General features: G+C 38.7%; 1 protein-coding gene across 3 annotated transcripts in view; it reads left to right on the top strand.

The window, feature by feature from the left end:
- Nucleotides 1-21,126, top strand: part of wnt7bb (wingless-type MMTV integration site family, member 7Bb) — a 95,415-nt gene extending 74,289 nt beyond the window's left edge. For all 3 annotated transcript variants that reach the window (XM_067437198.1, XM_067437197.1, XM_067437196.1), the window contains exons 3-4: nt 13,469-13,740; nt 19,817-21,126. In XM_067437198.1, the coding sequence (XP_067293299.1) occupies nt 13,469-13,740; nt 19,817-20,296 (752 nt within the window). In that variant the 3' untranslated portion in view covers nt 20,297-21,126. The remainder of the gene's footprint in view (nt 1-13,468; nt 13,741-19,816) is intronic.
- The last annotated feature ends 1,198 nt before the right edge of the window (nt 21,127-22,324 follow it).

A 22,324-nucleotide genomic window follows, 5' to 3' on the forward strand; every position in this document is an offset into this window, starting at 1 on the left:
GTTTAATGTCAAGGCGTGAGTCCTGAAGGCATCACAATGTGCTCAGTGAAACACATCTGTCCAACATGGTATATATTTGAGAAAATATCATTTTATTGTATTTTTTAGAATTAAAAAAATATATATATATATTAAGTACATTACATTTAATACAAAATTATCGTTGTATAGATATAACTATTAAAAATATATATTTAAATAGACCATTTTATATAATAATAATAATTTATCATTTCTTTATAGAAATTCTATAGTAATTCTGTATACATTTTTTAAACATGTATAAATTAATATGCTATTTACTTTATTATAATATGTATTATAATGTTATTTATATTATTTTTTATTAAACTATAATAATAATAAAAAAAAAAAAAAAATATATATATATATATATATATATATAATATATAGCTATGATTTTTATGAACCCACCCGCTGAGAGGCATTTATATATATATATGCCTCTCCAATCACATTCTGCTCTGCTTCACTTTTTATCATCATAAAGGAAAAAACACAAAAATATAATAACTTAATATAACAAAAATATTTTATATCTATAGTTTAATATCCTCCAGAAATGTCCATTTGATGACAGTGATGGTCTTATTTGTGTCGGTTTTTATAGCATCATCTGAGACAACATTAAAATGTCAATGAACTCCATAAAGAGCATCTCCTGAGTCATAAACGTGTGTGTGACCTGCAGCGACTCGGATACTGAAGAAGAAAGCGAGTGTAAATCGTCCGCACGCTCTGACGGCGCTCCTCTGGATTCCGGCAGCCGTATTAATCTTCTCCTGGGCTTTTAGTACGGTTTGGGGAATGATTAGGAATTCTTCATGCGGTTAAGAGGCTCACCTGCCCGAGAGCGAAGCGTCTTGTGAAACGAGGAAGGGCACGACAGGTTGAACTCTGGTAATATTTCTCTGAAACTGCCAACAAACTCCTTTCACACGAGCGCCATGAATCACCTGGACGACACACAAGCCGTGAGAGGAAGAGGTGTGTGTGAGAGAGAGAGCGCTTCATTCTGTCAGCACCCTCACACACACGCACACACACTGTGTACACACACTCAACAGACAATTAATCCCACTAAAAACTAACAGATATTATCAGTTTTTCTTCTTCTTCGTTTTAAAAGCACTTTTGCGATTTTAGATTGGACACATTCAAACAATTAAAGAAACAGCTTGTGCAAAAAGCTCTAAAACACTTTCAATTTGGAGTGTAACATTATAAAGCTGCCAAAGCTTTAACATTTACTGGGTTAAAACGACCCAACCGCTGAGTTAAAACAACCCTTTCCATGGGTGAAAACAACCCATTTACTGGGTTAAAACAACCCTTTCACCATGTAAAAACAACCCATTAACTGGGTTAAAACAACCCAACCGCTGAGTTAAAACAACCCAACCGCTGAGTTAAATCAACCCAACCGTTGATTTAAAACAACCCAACCGCTGAGTTAAAACAACCCAGCGGCTGAGTTAAATCAACCCAACTGCTGAGTTAAAACGAGCCAACCGTTGAGTTGAAACAACCCAACCGCTGAGTTAAAACGACCCAACCGCTGAGTTGAAACAACCCAACCGCTGAGTTAAAACTACCCAACCGTTGATTTAAAACAACCCAACCGCCGAGTTAAAACAACCCAACCGCTGAGTTAAAACAACACAACCGCTGAGTTAAAACAACCCTACCGCTGAGTTAAAACAACCCAACCGTTGATTTAAAACAACCCAACCGCTGAGTTAAATCAACCCAACCGCTGAGTTAAAACAACCCAACCGCTGAGTTAAATCAACCCAACCGCTGAGTTAAATCAACCCAACCGCTGAGTTAAATCAACCCAACCGCTGAGTTAAAACAACCCAACCGCTGAGTTAAATCAACCCAACCGCTGAGTTAAATCAACCCAACCGCTGAGTTAAATCAACCCAACCGCTGAGTTAAATCAACCCAACCGCTGAGTTAAAACAACCCAACCGCTGAGTTAAATCAACCCAACCGCTGAGTTAAATCAACCCAACCGCTGAGTTAAATCAACCCAACCGCTGAGTTAAATCAACCCAACCGCTGAGTTAAAACAACCCAACCGCTGAGTTAAAACAACCCAACCGCTGAGTTAAATCAACCCAACCGCTGAGTTAAATCAACCCAACCGCTGAGTTAAAACAACCCAACCATTGAGTTAAAACAACCCAACCGCTGAGTTAAATCAACCCAACCGCTGAGTTAAATCAACCCAATTTGGAGATTAACCATATAAAGCTGCCAAAGACACTGTGTGTGTATATATATATAATATCCATTCATTTAATTTAATAATTATGTATTATTATGCAATTATGTAATTTATTTTAATTCTTGTTATTATTATAATTATGTATAATTTGATTAATGATACAAAATAAATCAAGTAAAAATTGTAGAGATGATTGCGGAGCAGCTCAGATGATTTTTTTTGTGAGACTCTAGAGGAGAAACGCGTGAGAAGCAGAAGACTGAAGGATGATTAGATGTTTAACTAAACAACAAAAGAACGGAGTGATCCGTCTCTATCTCATGAGTTACAATTATGCTATTATTTTACTAAAGGTTCTTCTGAAATGTTTCAGGCCTCAGCGTTTTTGACCCTTTTTTATATAAATTTTGCCTGAATTTCAGTATTGAGTATCAGACCGCAGAAAAATGAATAAAAGTTGTTTTGGATGGTCTGTGTGTGTGTGTGTGTGTTTCCAGAGTAAAGTCCTAATGAAGTAATGACTGAGATCCTGCCTGAATCACTGCTTCATGTGTTTAGGGAATAAAGCTTGCGGATGTTTCTGCTCGTCGTCGTTCTTTTGGACCGATCGCCAGCGGATACGACGAGTTCTGGTGAAGCGGACGTCTTTTTCTCTCTTCATTTGTGGTGAAATCAAATCCTCCTGGAGCGCTCAAGCCACTGAACCTAATCGCAAATTACTCTCCGGCGATGCCTAACAATACCGAGACGGCCTTTATACAGAGCAGCAAACCATGAGGGCGAATTCATAACCAAACGTCATCAAATGCAATATTCTGCAGAATATATTTTTATTTCACACAATGGAATTTTATCCTTTTCCACAAAATATAATGCAGACACGTATCACAGACAAGCGCGTGAGCACAGTGTATGTTTAAGGATGAGTCTGATTTAATGTACAGTACAGCCCAAAGGTTTGGACACGTTAGTATTTGTAATGTTTTTGAAAGAAGTTTCTTCTGCTCATCAAGCCTGCATTTATTTGATCTAAAATACAGATTTTTTTTTTAATATATTGTGATATATTATTACAATTTTAAATATTTGGTTTTCAATTTATTATACTTTAAGTGATCATTTATTTCTGTGATCAGAGCTGAATTTTCAGGATAAACTGCATTTATTCCAAATAAAAACATGTTTCAAATAATATAAAACTCCTTTACTATCAATTTTTATTAATTTAACACATCCTTGCTGAATAAAATTATTGATTTATTTAAAAAAAAAAAAAAAAAGACTGACCCCAAATGACTGACCAGTAGTGTATATTGTTGATACAAAAGATTTCTATTTTTACAACATTTGCTTCTTTTTTAATTTTTTAGTTTTACTTTTTATTCATCAGAGTATTATAAAAAAGTATCACAGGATATGAAAATATATGAATCAGCAGAACTGTTTCCAGCACTCATAATGAATCCTCATCTGAGAATGGTTTCTGAAGGATCGTGATCACTGAAGACTGGAGGAATGATCCTGAACATTCAGCTTTGATCACAGAAATAAATGATCACTTAAAGTATAATACATTGAAAACCAATTATTTAAAAATGTAATGATATATGACAATATTAAAAAAAAATCTGTATTTTAGATTAAAACATTACAAATACTAACGTGTCCAAACCTTTGGCCTGTACTGTACATTAGTATTAAAAACAATTTCTAATAATTCTTATCATTCCAAAATGTTATTTCAGTCGTTCTACTTCAAAATGTCTGTTTTATTTGTATTAATTTGAAATTTGCTGGCAATTTCTGAGTGAAAGTTGTGTCCACACCTTATTTTCCCAGTGTAACAGAAAGAGAAGGAAGTTTTCTTCAAAGTGACGTCTCCGTTATCAGAAGGAAATCTCAAGCACATGCGCTCAAGCATGAAATCTCCTGAACATGGAATTCAATGTCAGGAGCTGCTTGGAATTGTAAGCTTGCATTAAATGATTGAACATGTTGTGAGTTGCAGGCAATCCTTGTGCTTTTTCAGGCCGATGTCTCGACAGGTTTTCCCGACTGACACTCTGACATTGGGCTGTCTGTCATTGATGAAGTTCAGATTAGGCACATCAGCCTGAAGCCACAGGAAAGAGATAGACATCTCCTGTTAGAAGAATGAGTGGGATGGCCGGTATATCCGTATGGAAATGTGCAGGTCATGGATTAGATGTTCTCAGGATTGAGTGAGTATAGAAATAAAACTGAGAGGAAAGAGAAGTTGGGAAATAATGAAGAGATAAGAGGTCAGTTATTTTATGCTGTAAATTTTGAACTTAACCTTTAAAAAAAATGATGGATAGTTGCCAAATGGATATTTTGTAACTAATATATATATATATATATATATATATATAGAGAGAGAGAGAGAGAGAGAGAGAGAGAGATTATTTCTAATAAATACATAAACTGTATTGCCAATTGACATCCCATTCTTAATCCGTAGGGTTTAGACGAGGATGTTGGACGAGAAGGCCTGGCTCTCAGTCTCCGCTCTAATTCATCCCAAAGCTGTTCTATCGGCTTGAGCTCAGGACTCTGTGCAGGCCAGTCAAGTTCCTCCACACCAAACTCCTCATCCATGTCTTTATGGGCAGACGCTTTGTTCACTGGAGCGCAGTCATGTTGGAACAGGAAGGGGCCGTCCCCAAACTTTACCACAAAGTTGGCTGCATGAAATTGTCCAAAATGTCTTGGTATGCTGAAGCTTTAAGAGTTCCTTTCACTGGAACTAAGAGGCCAAGGCCTGAAAAACAACCCCATACCATAATCCCCCCTCCACCAAACTTTACACTTGACCCAATGCAGTCAGGCAAATCCCATTCTCCTGGCAACTGCCAAACCCAGACTCTTCCATGGGATTGTCAGACTGAAGCGTGATTGGTCGCTCCGAGAACACGTCTCACTGCTCTAGAGTCCAGTGGCGGCTGCTTTACTCCACTACATCCACGCTTTGCATTGCTCTTGGTGATGTAAGGCTTGGATGAGCTGCTCGGCCATGGAAACCCATTCCATGAAGCTCTCTCCGCTGTTCTTGAGCTCATCTGAAGGCCACAGGAGTCTGGAGCTGTTGACTCTGCAGAAAGTTGGTGACTTCTGCGCACTGTGACCCTCAGCATGCGCTGACCCCGCTGTGTGATTTTACGTGGCTGAGTTGCTGTTGTTCCCAATGGTTTCCACTTTGTTATAATCCCACTAACAGTTGAGCGTGGAATATTTAGTCGTGAGGAAATGTCAGGAATGGCCTTATTGCACAGGTGTCAGCCTATCACGGCCCCACGCTTGAGTTCACTGAGCTCCTGAGAGCGACCCATTCTTTCACTAATGTGTGTAGAAGCGTCTGCAGGCCTAGAGCTTGATTCATACACCTGTGGCCATGAAGAGATTGAACACCTGAACTTGATTGAACTTGAAAATCACCTTGAAGTGATTTTAGAGGGGCGTCACAATACTTTCGCCAATAAAGTGATATATATATATAATAAAATGATACATTAAAATTATATAAAAATCTTAGGAAACAGTAATAACAGTATAAATAATATTATTTAATAATATTTTTTTTGTTTTATTATTATTCTTATGTATACTATTGAATACTTTATAATAATTGTAAATATATATAGTAGATTATATATACATATTTCTTTTTTAAATTACATTAAAATGTATTTCTACGTTTACATATAGGCCTATACTTATACAATACATATAAATATAATGCATTATTGTTGTATTTTTGTGTGTGGTGCACTGGTGCAGGGCCGCCTGTGTGTGTGTGTGTGTGTGTGTGTGTGTGTGTGTGTGTGTGTGTGTGAATAGAAAACAGTGCTGATTCAGCGACTGGATGGAAACAGGATGTGTTTCATCCGATGAAAGCTCTGCCTGTCAGATCCCCATCGCTCTTTTCTGATTGGACGCAGGCAGAACTGGACAGGTGGACAGACTATAACCCTTATCATGGACACTTTAAATATAAAGAGCTTCAATTGTCATGCGTTCTGGTAAATGAGCTGTGGGTGGCTGTTTGATCTCGGATCTGAAAGATTATTCATACCTGACAATAGAGCAGGAATGAGAGCTTATCTGAATGGAGTGGTGATTAAAGACCTGCTTTACACGCAACAAGAATGATGGAGAAACGCAGCACTGCGGTCAGTGCCGGATCACACAGCGTTTGAGAACTCGCTCAAAGCGTTTCAATTCAGTCAGATGGCCTTTATTGGCAACATTCTGTTTGTAAAGTGTCAGCGAATGTATCAGCTCAGGAAATCTGCTTTATTGTGCTGAGGTGTTGTGCCAGACCAGAACAACTCATGTTTCCCTGTGGCTGTGTGTGTGTGAGAGAGTTAGTGATAGTGTGAATGTGTCTGTAAGAGTGTGTTTAAAAGTGTGTGTGTATGAGAGTCTGTGTGTTAGAGAGTGAGTGTGTGTGATAGTGTGAATGTGTCTGTGTGAGAGAGAGTGTGATAGTGTGAAAGAGTCTGTGTGTGTGTGTGTGTGTTTGTGTGTCAGAGTGTTTGTGAGTGTGTGAGAGTGATAGTGTGAATGTGATAGTGTGTGTATGAGTGTAAATGTGTCCCTATGAGTGTGTGTGTATGAGAGTTTGTGTTTGAAAGTGTGTGAGTGTATGTGTTTGTAAGAGTGTGTGTTTGTGAGTGTGTGAGAGTGATAGTGTGAATGTGTATGTGATAGTGTGAATGTGTCTCTACGAGTGTGTGAGTGTATGAGTTTGTGTTTGAAAGTGTGTGAGTGTATGTGTGTGTGTGTGTAAGAACGTGTGTTTGTGAGTGTGTGAGAGTGATAGTGTGAATGTGTATGTGATAGTGTGAATGTGTCTCTACGAGTGTGTGAGTGTATGAGAGTTTGTGTTTGAAAGTGTGTGAGTGTATGAGAGTCTGTGTGTGTAAGTGTAAGACAGTGTAAATATGTCTGAGTGTATGAGTGTGTTTTAAAGTGTGTATGTGTGAGTCTGTGTGTGTGAATGTGTCTATACGAGTGTATGAGAGTGTTTGAAGTGTGTGAGTGTATGAGAGTGTAACAGAGTGTGTGACAGAGTGAATGTGTGTCTATGAGAGGTGTGTGTGAGTGTATGAGTGTGTTTGAAAGTGTGAGAGTGTATGGGCGTCTGTGTGTGTGTGTGAAAGAGTTAATGTGTCTCTGTTAATGTGAGTGTGTGTGATAGTGTGAATATGTCTGTGAGAGTGTGAGTATGTGTGTTTTGAAGTGTGTGTGTGTGTGTGTGAGAGAGAAAGTGTGTATTTTTAATAAATAAATATGTCATAAATGTTATGATGGTATTTTAAGTTATGAGAAGTTCTGACAGACATCGTTGTGTTTCCAGTGTAATGAGTTTGCAGAGCTGTGTGTGTGTGAACTCATCTGATCGCTGCAGCTTCATCGTAACTCTTCTCGATGCTCTCGCTGACCTCAGATGATTGGCAGATTTAGCGCGTCCTTCAAGAGCACGAAGTCCTCTCGGCGGCATGAGTGGAGCGTTTTCTGCTGCCCAGGCCATCCTAGGGTTCAGCGGGATTGTTTGTTCGCTCTGAGGTTGTAAATCTCCTCAGCCGTGTCAAACGTGATTTGTTTAGTGGTTTGCTCTCGTCCGTCTGAGCCAAAGCGGTCAGTCGGCATGACGGACGCAGTCTCCCGCCCACTTTTCTTTTTTATTTCACGTAAGGTCACCGGATATATACGTAAAACAAGGGTAAACGGAGACAGAGCGCTACTCTTCCACAGCGATCTTGGATTCTGTCGCAGACACTTGCCACTAAACTCTATTAGACATCTGTTTTAATATTCCTCTGTTCTTCCCTTCCAAGTTCTTTGAGGGTTTTCTGGTCAGTCCAGTTTTCCACTGGCAGGGTTCGAGGCTATCCCAGGGTGCTTCTAGCTGGAGTGGAGTCAGGGCTTTGGTTCTGGCCTCCTCACATGTGCTTTATTCACTTTGGCGTTTGTGAGTGTATGGCCCTCGCGTACCGTTAACCCGATGTGGACAGCAGCCTGATTGGGCACCGCCTGCGCCATGGATAGGAAAGATTGTGAGGCAGGGCGAGAGTGTATTTTAGGAAAATTCAGGAAATTGAACTCAGGAAGTTTTGTTTGTGAGCTTGCATTTGTGTTCTTGTGTGTGTGTGTGTATGCCTATAGTGTAGTGATTGTTAAAACAAATTTTAAACTGTGCATGCAAGTGTGTGCATACGTGTGTTTGTGTGCGTGTTTGTGTTTGCATGTATGTGTGTGAGTGCATGTTTGTGTATGTGCACACGTTTGTGTTTGAGTGTGTGAGTGCACGTGTGTGTGTGTGTGTGTGTGCGCGCACGTGTATGTGACTGTGTGTATGTATGTATTTGTGTGTGTGTGCACGTGTTTGAATTTGTGTGTGCATGCACACGTGTGTGTGTATGTTTGCATGAGTGTGTATTTGTGTTTGAAAGTGTGCACATGTGTATGCGAGTGAGTGAGTGAGTGTGTGTGTGTGTGTAGGTAAGTGTATTTGTGTGAGTGTGTGCTGCATGCATCCAAACGCTGATCCATGGCAGCCACTTTTTCTTCTTGGCAATGATCTTTTTTCCTGCTTTTGCCACAACACTGGCACTGTGTGTATAAGTGCATTTGAGTCAGAGACTTGAACATGCCAGTAAGTGTGTGTGTGTGTGTGTGTGTGTGTGTGTGTGTGTGTGTGTGTGTGTGTGAGAATGTGAGTGTGTATGAGGAGCGCAAGTCTTTTCTGCCGTTGCAAGTTGGCTGGTTTATAGCAAAGACTATAGCTATGAAGATGCGACACGCATACATTACTCATGAATGGGTGAAGATGCAAATATGATGGAATAAGTCCCGCCTTCCAAATAAAATAGCCAATCGGTGATTGGTTAAGTCGTTGGATCACTGCAGCTGCTGAAAAGAAGCTTTTTGAATGCCATTTGAGCATAAGAAACAACATTTTCATGTTCAGATTTTGTTGCTGATTTATAATCTGTTATTTAAATGCGAGTTTGGCCAGCAGTGTTTGAGATTTGAGGATTCCCTCGTTCAAGTAGAGGGACAGAAACTGCTGCCCGGAGGCGTTGCATTTTTGGCAAACAGACTTTATTTATAGTCACCAAAATGACACATGATTGGTTGCATTTAATAAACAAAATCAGAAAGGAGATATTTATTATGGTCTACATGTGACATTTTGCACAAACAATTTTTGAAGGAAGAATCTAATCCAACATTACACTCTAAAAGTTTTTTATTTTTCCATTTTAAGATGTATTCTCATGCCACTTTTAACATGTCTCCTTAAATTCCGATTACCATTAGTGGCCAGTGTTTGGCTCGTCTGAGATGATCAAAGTTTGCTTTTATCAGTGGATTCATTTCCTCAGATTGTTCAGCTGATATACTGTAGATGTCACGGTAAATAAAGCTCCAGATGTGTGTGTGTGAGAGCAGCGGTGTTTCTTGTGGTGGGTTTGTAAGGTGCTCTGGCAGGAGAATTCAGCACTTTGGACAGCACCTTGGCTTTGCTTTCTCACACTCTGAGAATCCTCCAGCTCAACATCTGCGGCCGCTGTTCAACAGCTGCAGTCCCGGCGCCAAAGGTTCACACAAACACCAACCGCATCGCGGATCTCTCATCTGCGCAGGCTAATTATCAATTCTCATTTGATTTGAAATTCACCTTTTTATATTCCATTCTCATTTTCAGTCATTATTAAAGATACAAAATCATGTTTTCTTTAAGATATCGCATATCTGAACACAAACTGATTTTGTTGCTCATATTAATTATTATATCTTAAATGATTTATATTATAAGAATAATATAATTATGAGTTTCTAACAGTGTAGATAACAAATTTAGCCTTTTATCATTTCAAGAGAAAACACGAGTGGTGTTTGCACATGCAAAGGTTGCTGCCATTTTAGGTGTTCTGGCTGGTTGCTAGGGTGTTGCCATGCAGTTGTAGAGGTGATCTAATTGCTTTTAGTACAATATTCTGTGGTTGCTAGGGTGTTGTGGCTGGTTGCTAGGATGTTGCACTTGCTAATGTGTTCTTTTATTGGTGTTTAGCAGTTATGTGGTTGCCCGGGTGTTCTGGCTGAATGCTATGGTGTTGCCATGCAGTTGCTATCCTGTGTTAGTTGTTTTTTTAGCACAATGTTGTGTGGTTGCTAGGGTGTTGTGGTTGGTTGCTAGGATGTTGCACTTGCTAATGTGTTATCTTATTGGTGTTTAGCAGTTATGTGGTTGCCTGGGTGTTCTGGCTGAATGCTATGGTGTTGCCATGCAGTTGCTATGCTGTGTTAGTTGTTTTTTTAGCACAATGTTGTGTGGTTGCTAGGGTGTTGTGGTTGGTTGCTAGGATGTTGCACTTGCTAATGTGTTCTTTTATTGGTGTTTAGCAGTTATGTGGTTGCCTGTGTGTTCTGGCTGAATGCTATGGTGTTGCCATGCAGTTGCTATGCTGTGTTAGTTGTTTTTTTAGCCCAATGTTATGTGGTTGCTAGGGTGTTGTGGTTGGTTGCTAGGATGTTGCACTTGCTAATGTGTTCTTTTATTGGTCTTTAGCATTTATGTGATTGCCTGGGATTTCTGGCTGAATGCTATGGTGCTGCCATGCAGTTGCTATGCTGTGTTAGTTGTTTTTTAGCACAATGTTATGTGGTTGCTAGGGTGTTGCTATGCTGTTTATTTTGCATTCTAATTTGTTTTCTTTAGAACAATGTTTGGTTGCCTGGGTGTTCTGGCTAGATGCTAGGATTTTGCTATGCATTTGCCAAGGTGTTCTTTTATTGTTTTTTACCACAGTAATGTGATTGCCTGGGTGTTCTGTTCTGGTTGGTTGCTAGGGTGTTGCCATGCGATTTGCTATTGTGTTCTAATAAGTTTTTAGCACAATGTTATGTGGTTGCCCAGTGTATTTTGGCTGGTTTCTGTGCAGTTGCTAAGGTGTGCTAATTGTTTTTTTAGCATAGTGTTATTCAGTTAAGGTGTTGTTCTGCAGTTGTAGAGATGGTCTAGTTATTTGACTGCATTCTGTTATGGGGCTGCTAGGGTTTTTCTATACTGTCTTTGTTTAGAACAATATTATGTGGTTACTGGGCTTTTGCTATGAAGTTGGTAATGTGTTCTTATTTGTTTTTAAGACGATATGTTTTTAGCACAGTTATGAGATTGCCTGAGTGTTCAGGCTGGTTGCTAGGATGCTATCATTCAGCTAAGGTGTTCTAATTGTTTTTTAGCTTAGTTATATTTTGCTTGGGTGCTGCGTTGCAGTCTAATTGTTTTTAACACAGTGTTATGTGGTTGCTAGGATGTTGCTATGCAATTGTTATGGTATTCTAATCCGTTTTTAGCACAATGTTATGTGGTGCCCAGTGTATTTTGGCTGGTTGCTGTGCAGTTGCTAAGGTGTTCTAATTTGTTTTTAGTACAATGTTATGCGATTGCCAGGGTATTCTGGTCGGTTGCTAGGATGTTATGCAGTTGCTATGGTGTTCTTTTATTGTTATTTAGGATTATGTGATTGCCTGGGTTGTCTGGCTGGTTGCTAGGGTTTTGACATTCAGTTGGTAGGGTGTTAAAATTATTTATTGCAAAATGCTATATTTGGCTAGCTAGGGTCTAGCTCTGCAGTTGTAGAGGTGGGTAGTCAAATCATTTTTTTAGCAGTGTTATGTGATTGTTAGGGTGTTGCTATGCTGTTTCTTTTTGGAACTATGTTATGCGGTTGCTGGGCTGTTGTTGCTATGGTGGTTGAAAATTTGTTTTTAGGACAATGATTTGTGATTGCCAGAGTGTTCTGGCTGGTTGCTAGGGTGTTGCCATGCAGTTGCTAAGGTGTTAAAATTATTTATAGTACAATGTTATATTTTGATAGCTAGTTGTAGAGCTTGTTGCTCTGCAGTTGTAGAGGTGGTCTATTTTTTGGGAATAATATTATGGGGTTTGTATGCAGTTGCTAAGTTGTTTTAATTTGTTTTTAAGACATGATTATGTCATTGTCAGGGTATTCTGGCTGGTTGCTGCTAACATTTTTGTATTGGTTTTCAGCAGTTGTGTGATTGGGTGTCCTATTCTAGCTTGTTGCTAGGGTGTTGCTATGTAGTTACTATGGTTTTTATCACACTGTTATGTGGTTGCCCAGTGTACTTTGGCTGGTTGCTAGGGTGTTACTGTTTTTTTTTCTGTCCAGCATTTAAAAATCATGCATGTGACACAGTAGCACACCTCTCCTCAGCAAGACCCATGCTATGATGAATTAATAGACAGACACTTGGGTTTGCTTAAAGGGATAGTTCACCCAAAAATTAAAATTTGATTTTCCAGGGCATCTGAGATGTAGGTGTGTTTGTTTCTTCAGGAGAACACAAATTAAGATTTTTAACTCCAGCCGTTGCTCGTAAAATGCATGTCAATGGGGTGTATTTCTATGAGAGTAAAAAAAACACAGACATACGAATCCATATTAAACCCTGCGGCTCGTGACGACACATTGATGTCTTAAGACATGAAAAGATCGGTTTCTATGAGAAACACAATAGTATTTAATTTTTTTTTTTTTTTACCTCAAATACAACACTATGTACATCAGCCGTCCACACGCCATCACTGCCTGTTAGTAAAGGTCAAATTACACAATATGGCGTAGAGATATGCGCAAGATATCACTTCTGCCACTTGTATCCCATTGAGATACGCCGTATCTTGTACATTTGACCTCACTTGCAAGCGGTGATGGCGCGCTCGCGTATTTAGTACATAGTGTTGTGTTTAAGTGTAAAAAATTATATAAATGCTGTTGCGTTTTCACACAAACCGATCGTTTCGTGCCTTAAGACATCAATGTGTCTTCATGAGCTGCAGGGTTAATTATGGATTCGTATGTCTTTGTGTTTTTTACTCTCATAGAAATACACCCCATTGACATGCAATGTATGAGCAACGGTTGGAGTTAAAAAAACATCTTTTGTGTCTACTACAGAAAAAAAACACCTACATCTGATGCCCTGGGGTCAGCAGATAATTATCACATTTTCATTTTTGGGTGAACTATCACTTTAAACCTCGTCAAAAGTAAAAGTGATGTTAGCTTTTATACTACCCTATTTACCACAAATATTGATTTAGCTAGTTTGCGTTTGAGTCCTCAGATATCACAGCTTGTTCCCTCTTCCCCCCAGGCAGCAGGGAGGCGGCATTCACCTACGCCATCACCGCCGCTGGGGTCGCCCACGCCGTCACGGCCGCATGCAGCCAGGGAAACATGAGCCACTGCGGCTGCGACAGGGAGAAACAGGGCTACTACAACCAGGAGGAGGGCTGGAAATGGGGCGGATGCTCCGCGGACATCAAATATGGCCTCGAGTTCTCCCGAAAGTTTGTGGATGCCCGGGAGATTAAAAAAAATGCCAGACGGCTGATGAACCTTCATAATAACGAAGCTGGGCGAAAGGTGAGGCTTTAAGATTCGACATTTAGCGACTTTGTTTCTGCAAGACCATTCGTCCAATGTTTTGTTTGACTGCATGATTGGAAAAAATCACCCAGACAATGCTTCTTTAAGGGTTAGTTCCCCCCAAAATGTAAATTGTGTGATTAATTCCTCCTGTGGTTGGACACCCGTCAGACCTCCGTTCATCTTCACACACAGATGAAGATATTAGTGTTGAAATCCGATGGCTCAGAAAGGCCTTCATTGACACCAATGTCATTTCCTCTCTCAAGACCCATAAAGGCACTAAAGACGTCGTTACAAAGCCCATCTCACTACAGCGCCTCTACAATCATTTTATGAAGAGGCGAGAAGAGTTTTTGTGTGCAAAAAAAACTAAATAACGACTTAAATAGAGATGGGCCGATTTCAAAACAAAGATTCGAACTGTTATGAATCAGTGAATCAATTCATGATTCGGATCGCCAATGTCACGTGATTTCAGCAGTTTGGCCGTTTGAATCATCAATCGATTCACTGATTCATAATCATTCAAAGCTTTGCTTTGAAATCGGCCCATAAGTCGTTATTTAGTTTTTTTGCGCACAAAAACTCTTCTGGTGTCTTCATAAATGATTGTAGAGGCGCTGTAGTGAGATGGGCTTTGTAACGACGTCTTTAGTGCCTTTATGGGTCTTGAGAGAGGAAATGACATTGGTGTCAATGAAGGCCTTTCTGAGCCATCGGATTTCAACACTAATATCTTCATCTGTGTCTTACGGGTGTCCAACAACATTAGGGTAAGTAATTAATGAGAGAATTTAAATTTTTGGGTGAACTAAACCTTTAATCCGTTTAGACTTTATAAAATGTTTGAAGCTTTAAAGAGTTTTTTGGCCAGCGGTGACTTGAAGAAAATCTTCGGGGGAAAGTTCTTATGCGTTCGTTTGTTATTTCTCAAGAGCGTTTTAATTTGACAATTTACCAACATAAGTCGTGGTCGTCTTGCAGAAACATTTATTCATTTTGTTTGACTGCACGGTTGGGAAAATCTTCCAGACAATGTGGCTTAATCTGTTTTAGATGTCAGGGGCTTTAAAACATTGGATCTTGGAAGCACTTTTTGGCCGACATTTAGTTAAAGAAACAAATAACAAATTCTTTCGGAAAATTTCTTATCCATTAATTCTTGCTGAAAAGACAAATGCATTTAGAGCATTTTAGTAATTGGCTCCACGAAAAACATGTGGCACGGTTCGTCTTTGCAGTCCTCCAGGTTCTTCATGTATAAAACAGGTGTGTTTCAGGTGGCAAACGGAGGATTCATCCACCAGACGAGTTCATCAGCCATTTTCAGCGACTCGTTTCGCTTCAGCCAATTACTGTGTGTTTTCTCGGTTCGCGCCTTGATGCTGGTTCAAGCTCGGTTTGGCCGCTTGCCGCTTTGGCCATGTTTGTTTGTTTGATAGCTGTTAGTCATCCAAGAACACAAAACAACATGCTCTGAAACAGCAGAACCGCATGCACTCCGGTGACAAATGGATCTAATTAATAACACAAGGCTTTATGGTGTGAGCGAGCCTGAGCCGAGCCGGGATTGAGCCCCAGGTCCGCGGTTGCCAGTTGGAGGCCTTCCAATCCCATCGCGGGCCGCTGTATGGAATCATCAAGTCTAAAGCCTGTAACAGGATATTATTGCGAGTCTTTCTGCAGCACTGAAAACACAACCCTCGCTCCATTGAGTCAGGCTTTTATTGAGGACCCACAATGGCATTCGTGGAGCCATAGCATCATAGGGTAAGGGGGGACGGGACGTACCATATGACTCTGGATGGGGGAAGATTGAAGTTGCTGCTCTGGAATTTCAATTGCTATCATACGTGTGTGTGGTTTGAGCGAGCCGGGGCCAACACTGGTCCACATTAGCGCTGTGGATGTAAGCGTATCCAGGCAAATGTAAACAGCGCTGCGGGCCTTCGGACGGCTTGTGAAGTAACACATCGTTCATTTTGAAACGCCGTTGCCTGCGGGCACACGTTGGCTCGGTGTACGTTAAATCAACATTAGTCATGAATGTATTTCTCTGCAGATTTAACGTTGATGTATTGAAGCCACGTGGAACTGATTTTAAATAGCACTACGGGTGTTCAGATAATCAATGTTTTACAAGGGAATAATATGTTAACTGTTTAAGTATTGGCTGAAAATCCAGTTTACATTTTCTGAAATCAAATTAATGCTTGGCACAATTAATGAAACGTTCAAGGTGCAAAACCGTGTTAAAAATACATACTTGCGTGTGTGTGTGTGTATGTATTCATGTATATATATATATATATATATATATATATATATATATATATATATATATATATATATATATATATATATATATATATATATATATATATATAATATATTGGATGTATTTATTTCTTTATTCTATATATTTTAAGCACGGTTTTGCACCTTGAACGTTTCATTAATTCTGCCAAGCATTAATTTGATTTCAGAAAATGTAAACTGGATTTTTTTTTTGTAAAAATGTAAAACTACCAAAATATAATAATATGCATATGTATTGATGCATATTTATTCTTTTTATGTAACATGATGTAAATAAAGTGTATATACACAAATACATACACACAATTGTACATTTCATTTTTATATTCATTTTATATATTATTTTATTATAACTTTATATTTACATATCTATATCTATACACACACACACACACACACACACACACACACACACACACACACACACACACACACACACACACACACACACACACACATATATATATGAATAATAATTATACACTGTACACACACATACTATGTAAACACAAACTTTTATTTTGGATGCAATTATTCTTTCATATATATATATATATATATATATATATATATATATATATATATATATATATATATATATATATATAAATGCTGTCTATGTAGGCAGCTCACTAAGTTTTGGAACAACTACATTTTTAAAATGTAAAATCATATTGCAATAATATATTTATTCTGTTAGCATAATTCAATCAGTGCCCAATTAGGAACCATTTTTTATTCAAAATGGAAAACTGGCAGCATTCATAAGAGTCATGGGGAAAGGCAAGGAAGAACAAAACTCCTAATGTAGACGTTTCTAAATGTCTTGCCAGAACAATCCCTCGACCTCTGTTGTTCTTGCGCAGGCCCTGTTGAAATCGAGAGGGCTTTAACTGTCAATGGCCTCGCGTGGGTCAAGGTGGTTTTGTGGGATTGATCGATTAGTTTACATGTGTTTTCCAGGGAAATGATAATTGCTTTTGGTGAGGAGTCGTGCCAGACAAAGAAAAGGGTCTGGAAAAAGTATTGATATCTAAAAATAAAACATTTCCTTTTTCTTTGCAACAGACTGTACATGCAGATACATTTTTCTTGTTGCTTGCAAAAGATCTGCAATTGATTAAAAGGCTCAATAATCCACTTCTAACGTGGAGTATCATGGTGTTTGGCCGTAGGAGATTTATATTTATTTTTCCTGCTCATAGATGTGGTGTGCAGGAAGGTAGAGAGAATTACAGAGTAGGTTTGATGGGTAACTGGCAGAGAGCGTCTCGTACGGATCAGCAGCGAGCCGTCTGAAGTCTCCCGCAGTATTAATGTAGCACATTAGATCGTCCGTATGCCAGCATATGGTTTTTCCACTGCATGAACATGCTCGTCTTCCAAACAGCCCAATGCAAACCAGTAAAAGGCTGATTTCCGAAAGCCGTTAGTATGTGCTGTGTTTGTGTCTCCAGAGTGTTCAGAATAGCACACTAACTATTTCTGAAGTGTGCAGAATGTGCAGCGTTTGTATGCATGGGCTACGCGAGATACTGTATCCCACAATGCAATGTGGTCGACTTGACCTTCCTTTCCCAGTCTGATGAATGATCCGTATAATGATGATTTAAGCCCTTCTTGACTGACATTTCTACACAAAATTGGTTTCAAAAATGTTCAAGATGTGGCTGTCACTTGATGCGCTGAACACGGCATTATTTATCATGTTTCATATACAGTGTGTTATTTACATCAGGGCAGTATACGGTAAACTGTAAGGCTGGACACACACTGCAAGCATGGCGTGAGTGTGGCGTTTCTGCTGCGTGTCATCCGCGGGGCGGCTGCCTGGCGTTTTCTCCGTCTTTGCACACCAGAAGCGTGTCTGACGCGGCGCTGCTGCTGCTATTAATGTACAGGGAAGCCCTATACTTCATGTTAAATATAAATATATTGCCTATTGATACAGCAAAGACAACGTCGGCAGTAGCCTATTGACCACATATCTATGGTGTTGACGGCAAAATAGGCTACAGAATATTTAATTCTGTGTTTGACAGGTTTAATATTTCAAAATCGATAACTATGTTGTTTTTTATTATTACAAATAGGCCTATATTTGCATTTATGTTAACCTACAGACTTTCAAACATGAAAGTGTCTTTTATTAATATGTATTTGTGTCAAAATTACATATAAACATCTTTTCCTATTCTATTTTGCCTGGAAACGCTTCCAACACGCTCCTGGTCGCGTGAAAAATAGGCGTCTCTTTTATTTGAAGCATGCACGTGTTTTTCGCGCGGCTCGGACCGGCGTGTGACGCAGGCAGTATGCAAGCTCTAACCGGTTAACATGGGAGCCGAAATAAAAACGGACACGCCATGCAGCCGAGACGCTCACGACACGCTTGCAGTGTGTCCCCGGCATTGAATATCAAGTGGCGACGACAGCATCAGAACTGTACAACACAATCATAATCATTCAAAACTACACAGACCAACAAATTAAACATATACCTTAAATATAATAGTACATATTATATTGCATTATATACTATAAAATATATTTTATAATAAAATGTTGTATAAAATATAACTTTTTTTCAACAAAAACTAAAGAAAAATAACAACAACATGGAACAATATGATATAATACATATTATACAACTATTTAATAACATTAGGATGTATAGCTATTATTCTATTATGCATATTTATTATATTATATAGTAAAGTATTACTTAAATACGATATTATAGTAGTGTCACATTCGAAATGTTTTTTTTTTAACATTAGGCTGTATAGCTATTATTCCATTCCAGACATTTATATTATATCACATAGTCAAAATTTCCTTAAATATTATATTATAATGGTATCGCATAAAATATTATACAATATATAACAATTTTTTAAACATTAGGCTGTAGAGCTATTACTAATAATATTATTCCATTCCGAATGTGCTTAAGATGCAATGAAATGTATCTGATTGTTTATTGTTTTAATATGTATGTATTGTTGTATATTTTATATTAAAGGGTTAGTTCACCCAAAAATGAAATGTCTGTCATTAACTCCTCTCCCTAATGTCGTTCCACACCCGTAAGATCTCCGTTCATCTTCGCACACAGTTTAAGATATTTTATATTTAGTCCGAGAGTGTATGCAAGTGTATGCACACTATACTGCCCATGTCCAGAAAGGGAATAAAAACATCATCACAGTAGTCCATATGAGACATCAGTGGGTTAATTAGAGTCTCTTGAAGCAGGGAAAATACATTTGGGTCCAAAAATAACAAAAACTACGACTTTATTCAGCATTGTCTTCTCTTCTGGGTTTGTGTTCAATCCTCAAATAAAGATTTGAACGGTTATGAATCAGCGTATTGATCAATGATTCGGATATTTGATTCAAGAGACTCTAATTAACCCACTGATGTCTCATATGGACTACTGTGATGATGTTTTTATTCCCTTTCTGGACATGGACAGTATAGTGTGCATACACTTGCATACGCTCTCAGACTAAATATAAAATATCTTAAACTGTGTGTGAAGATGAACGGAGGTCTTACGGGTGTGGAACGACATTAGGGGGAGGAGTTAATGACATACATTTCATTTTTGGGTGAACTAACCCTTTAATATTGTCTGTACTCTGTACAGAACTTTGTAGATGTTATCTGTGAAGTGCTCTATAAATAAACTACACTTACTTGTAAATGCTAATCTAACCGAGACTCGTGTTGTGATTTTCCGCAGGTTCTGGAAAAGCGAATGAAGCTGGAATGTAAATGTCACGGCGTGTCGGGCTCCTGCACCACCAAGACGTGTTGGACCACATTACCGAAATTCCGCGAGATCGGCTACGTCCTGAAGGACAAATACAACAAAGCGGTGCATGTGGAGGCGGTCCGTGCCGACCGGCTGCGCCAGCCCACTTTCCTCAAGGTGAAGAAGATGCACGGATACCAGAAACCCTTAGAATCGGACTTGGTCTACATCGAGCGCTCGCCCAATTATTGCGAAGAGGACGCCAAAACGGGCAGCGTGGGGACGCAGGGGCGATTGTGCAACCGGACGTCTCCGCACACGGACGGTTGTGACCTCATGTGCTGTGGGCGGGGCTACAACACGCATCAGTACACCAAGGTGTGGCAATGCAACTGTAAATTCCAGTGGTGCTGTTTTGTAAAATGCAACACCTGTAGCGAGAGGACGGAGGTTTTTACCTGCAAATGACGGGACGGGAGGAAGACAGTTTTGAATCGGCCGTTTTGCACAGCAGAATGTATATTTGCTTTAACACAGGAGTTAAAATACTAAACTCTATCCGTAGGTACGAGCCCAGAAGTACATGCACTGACTCGCGCTAAAGGACTGCAGGATACCAGTGCATTCTGGGATTTGTAGTGTGCTCGTTTCGCTCATCTAGGGATCCGGCATAAGACATCGCCGCGATTGCCGGCGCAAAAGGAACTCGTTGAGTTGTGTTTAAGGAGCTCAGTGCAAATCGAGGACGTATAAAAGCCTCCTAAATGCCAACTGGAACCTGGTAGAGTATGTTAGTTATCCAGTCACACTGGATCTGTCTGTTTGAACACTGAAAATAAATTATTATATATTATATATGTTATAGTCTCCTAAGGAACCGAAGTGCTAACGGGTAGAAATGTGTTATTTTGTACTAAGTGTAAAAAAAGAGAGAAATGGAAACAGACTTTGTAGAAACTCGTGACTAAAGGTGAAGCAAAAAAGGCCCCGTATTCTCCGACAGAAACGTTTAATGGCTAATGATGTGTTGACTTCCGAAACCACTGTCATTTTTTTGATTTTATTTTTCTCAGCTGATGCATGTTAACATCGGTTCATCTTTGCTGAAATCTAGCCGTAGTTCTCAGTAAGGTATGCCATATAGACATTTGGGCCGCTTTTTTTCTTTTTCCAACTTGGCTAAAGCAGTGTCTACGATTCAAAGATCCTTCCTCAGTTCATGAAATGTGGAACGAGTATATTTCCGGATATGTTACAGAGTGCTGCACTGATATTTTTTCTATTCAGATACGATGCAATTAAAAGTAAAATAAATATCAAGTTGACTGACATGTGGGATTTCATTGCAGGGAAAATAACACACTTTCTGAAGTCTGGGTTGTGAAACGCTGTCTCTCAGGTTGTAGAATTGTCAGAGTGTGTGAGTGTGTGTGTGTGTGTGTGTGTGTGTGTTACCAATTTGGAAACATTGCTATTTTTTATGGTTTTAAAATAATTCTCTTCTGCTCTCTAAGGTTGTATTTATTTGATTAAAATACAGAATAAAACTGTAATATTGTGAAATATTATTACAATTTAAGACAACGGTGTTCTATTTTAATATACTTTAAAATGTAATTTATTCCTTAAATCAAATCGGTATTTTTATCATCATTACTCCAGTCTTCAGTGTCACATGATCCTTCACAAATCATTCTGATATGAGGATTTATCAATGTTGGAAAGAGTTTTGCAGCTTAATATCTGTTTTATAATCATTTTCATGATTCTTTGATTAACAAAAAGTTAAAAAGAACTGCATTTATTTAAAATAGAAATATTTCATAACAATATACACAATAAACAATATACCGTTCAAAAGTTCGGGGTCAGTAATTGTTTTTTTCAGTTTGAAAGAAACTAATACTTTTATTCTGCAGTAAAAAGTGTTTTTTGTGAAGTGAAAATATTTATATTTCGCATCAATTCTGTTCTTTTTTATTTTTTTAATCATCAATGAATCCTGAAAAAAGCATCACAGATTGCAAAAAAATAAATAACACTAATAATAAATCCTCATCTGAGAATGATTAGTGAAGGATCATGTGACACTGAAGACTGGAGTAATGATGATAAATTCAGCTTTGATCACAGGAATACATTATGTTTTACTGTATATTCGCATAGAAAACACTTATTTGAAATAGTAATAATATTTCACAATATTACTGTATTTTCGATCAAATAAATGCAGCCTTGACGAGCAGAAGAGACTTTCATTATAGTGGTTTCTCCTCCATTTTAAAAGCTAACAAATGTATTTTTCTACCCTAACTATGCACAATTATATGATTAATTGCACTTTATTTTATTGCGTTAGCACTGTTTTTTTGCTGTTGATTGCTTCCAAATGAATCGTTTGTTCATGCAAAAGTGCATGTATGAATAGATCATTGGTCATTATCAAACATTGGTGTTTTCAACATGATATCAGCATGAATCCCAACTCCAGCTTCC

This window comes from Pseudorasbora parva, chromosome 25, assembly GCF_024679245.1.
Source record: "Pseudorasbora parva isolate DD20220531a chromosome 25, ASM2467924v1, whole genome shotgun sequence".
Classification (NCBI taxonomy): Eukaryota; Metazoa; Chordata; class Actinopteri; order Cypriniformes; family Gobionidae; genus Pseudorasbora; species Pseudorasbora parva.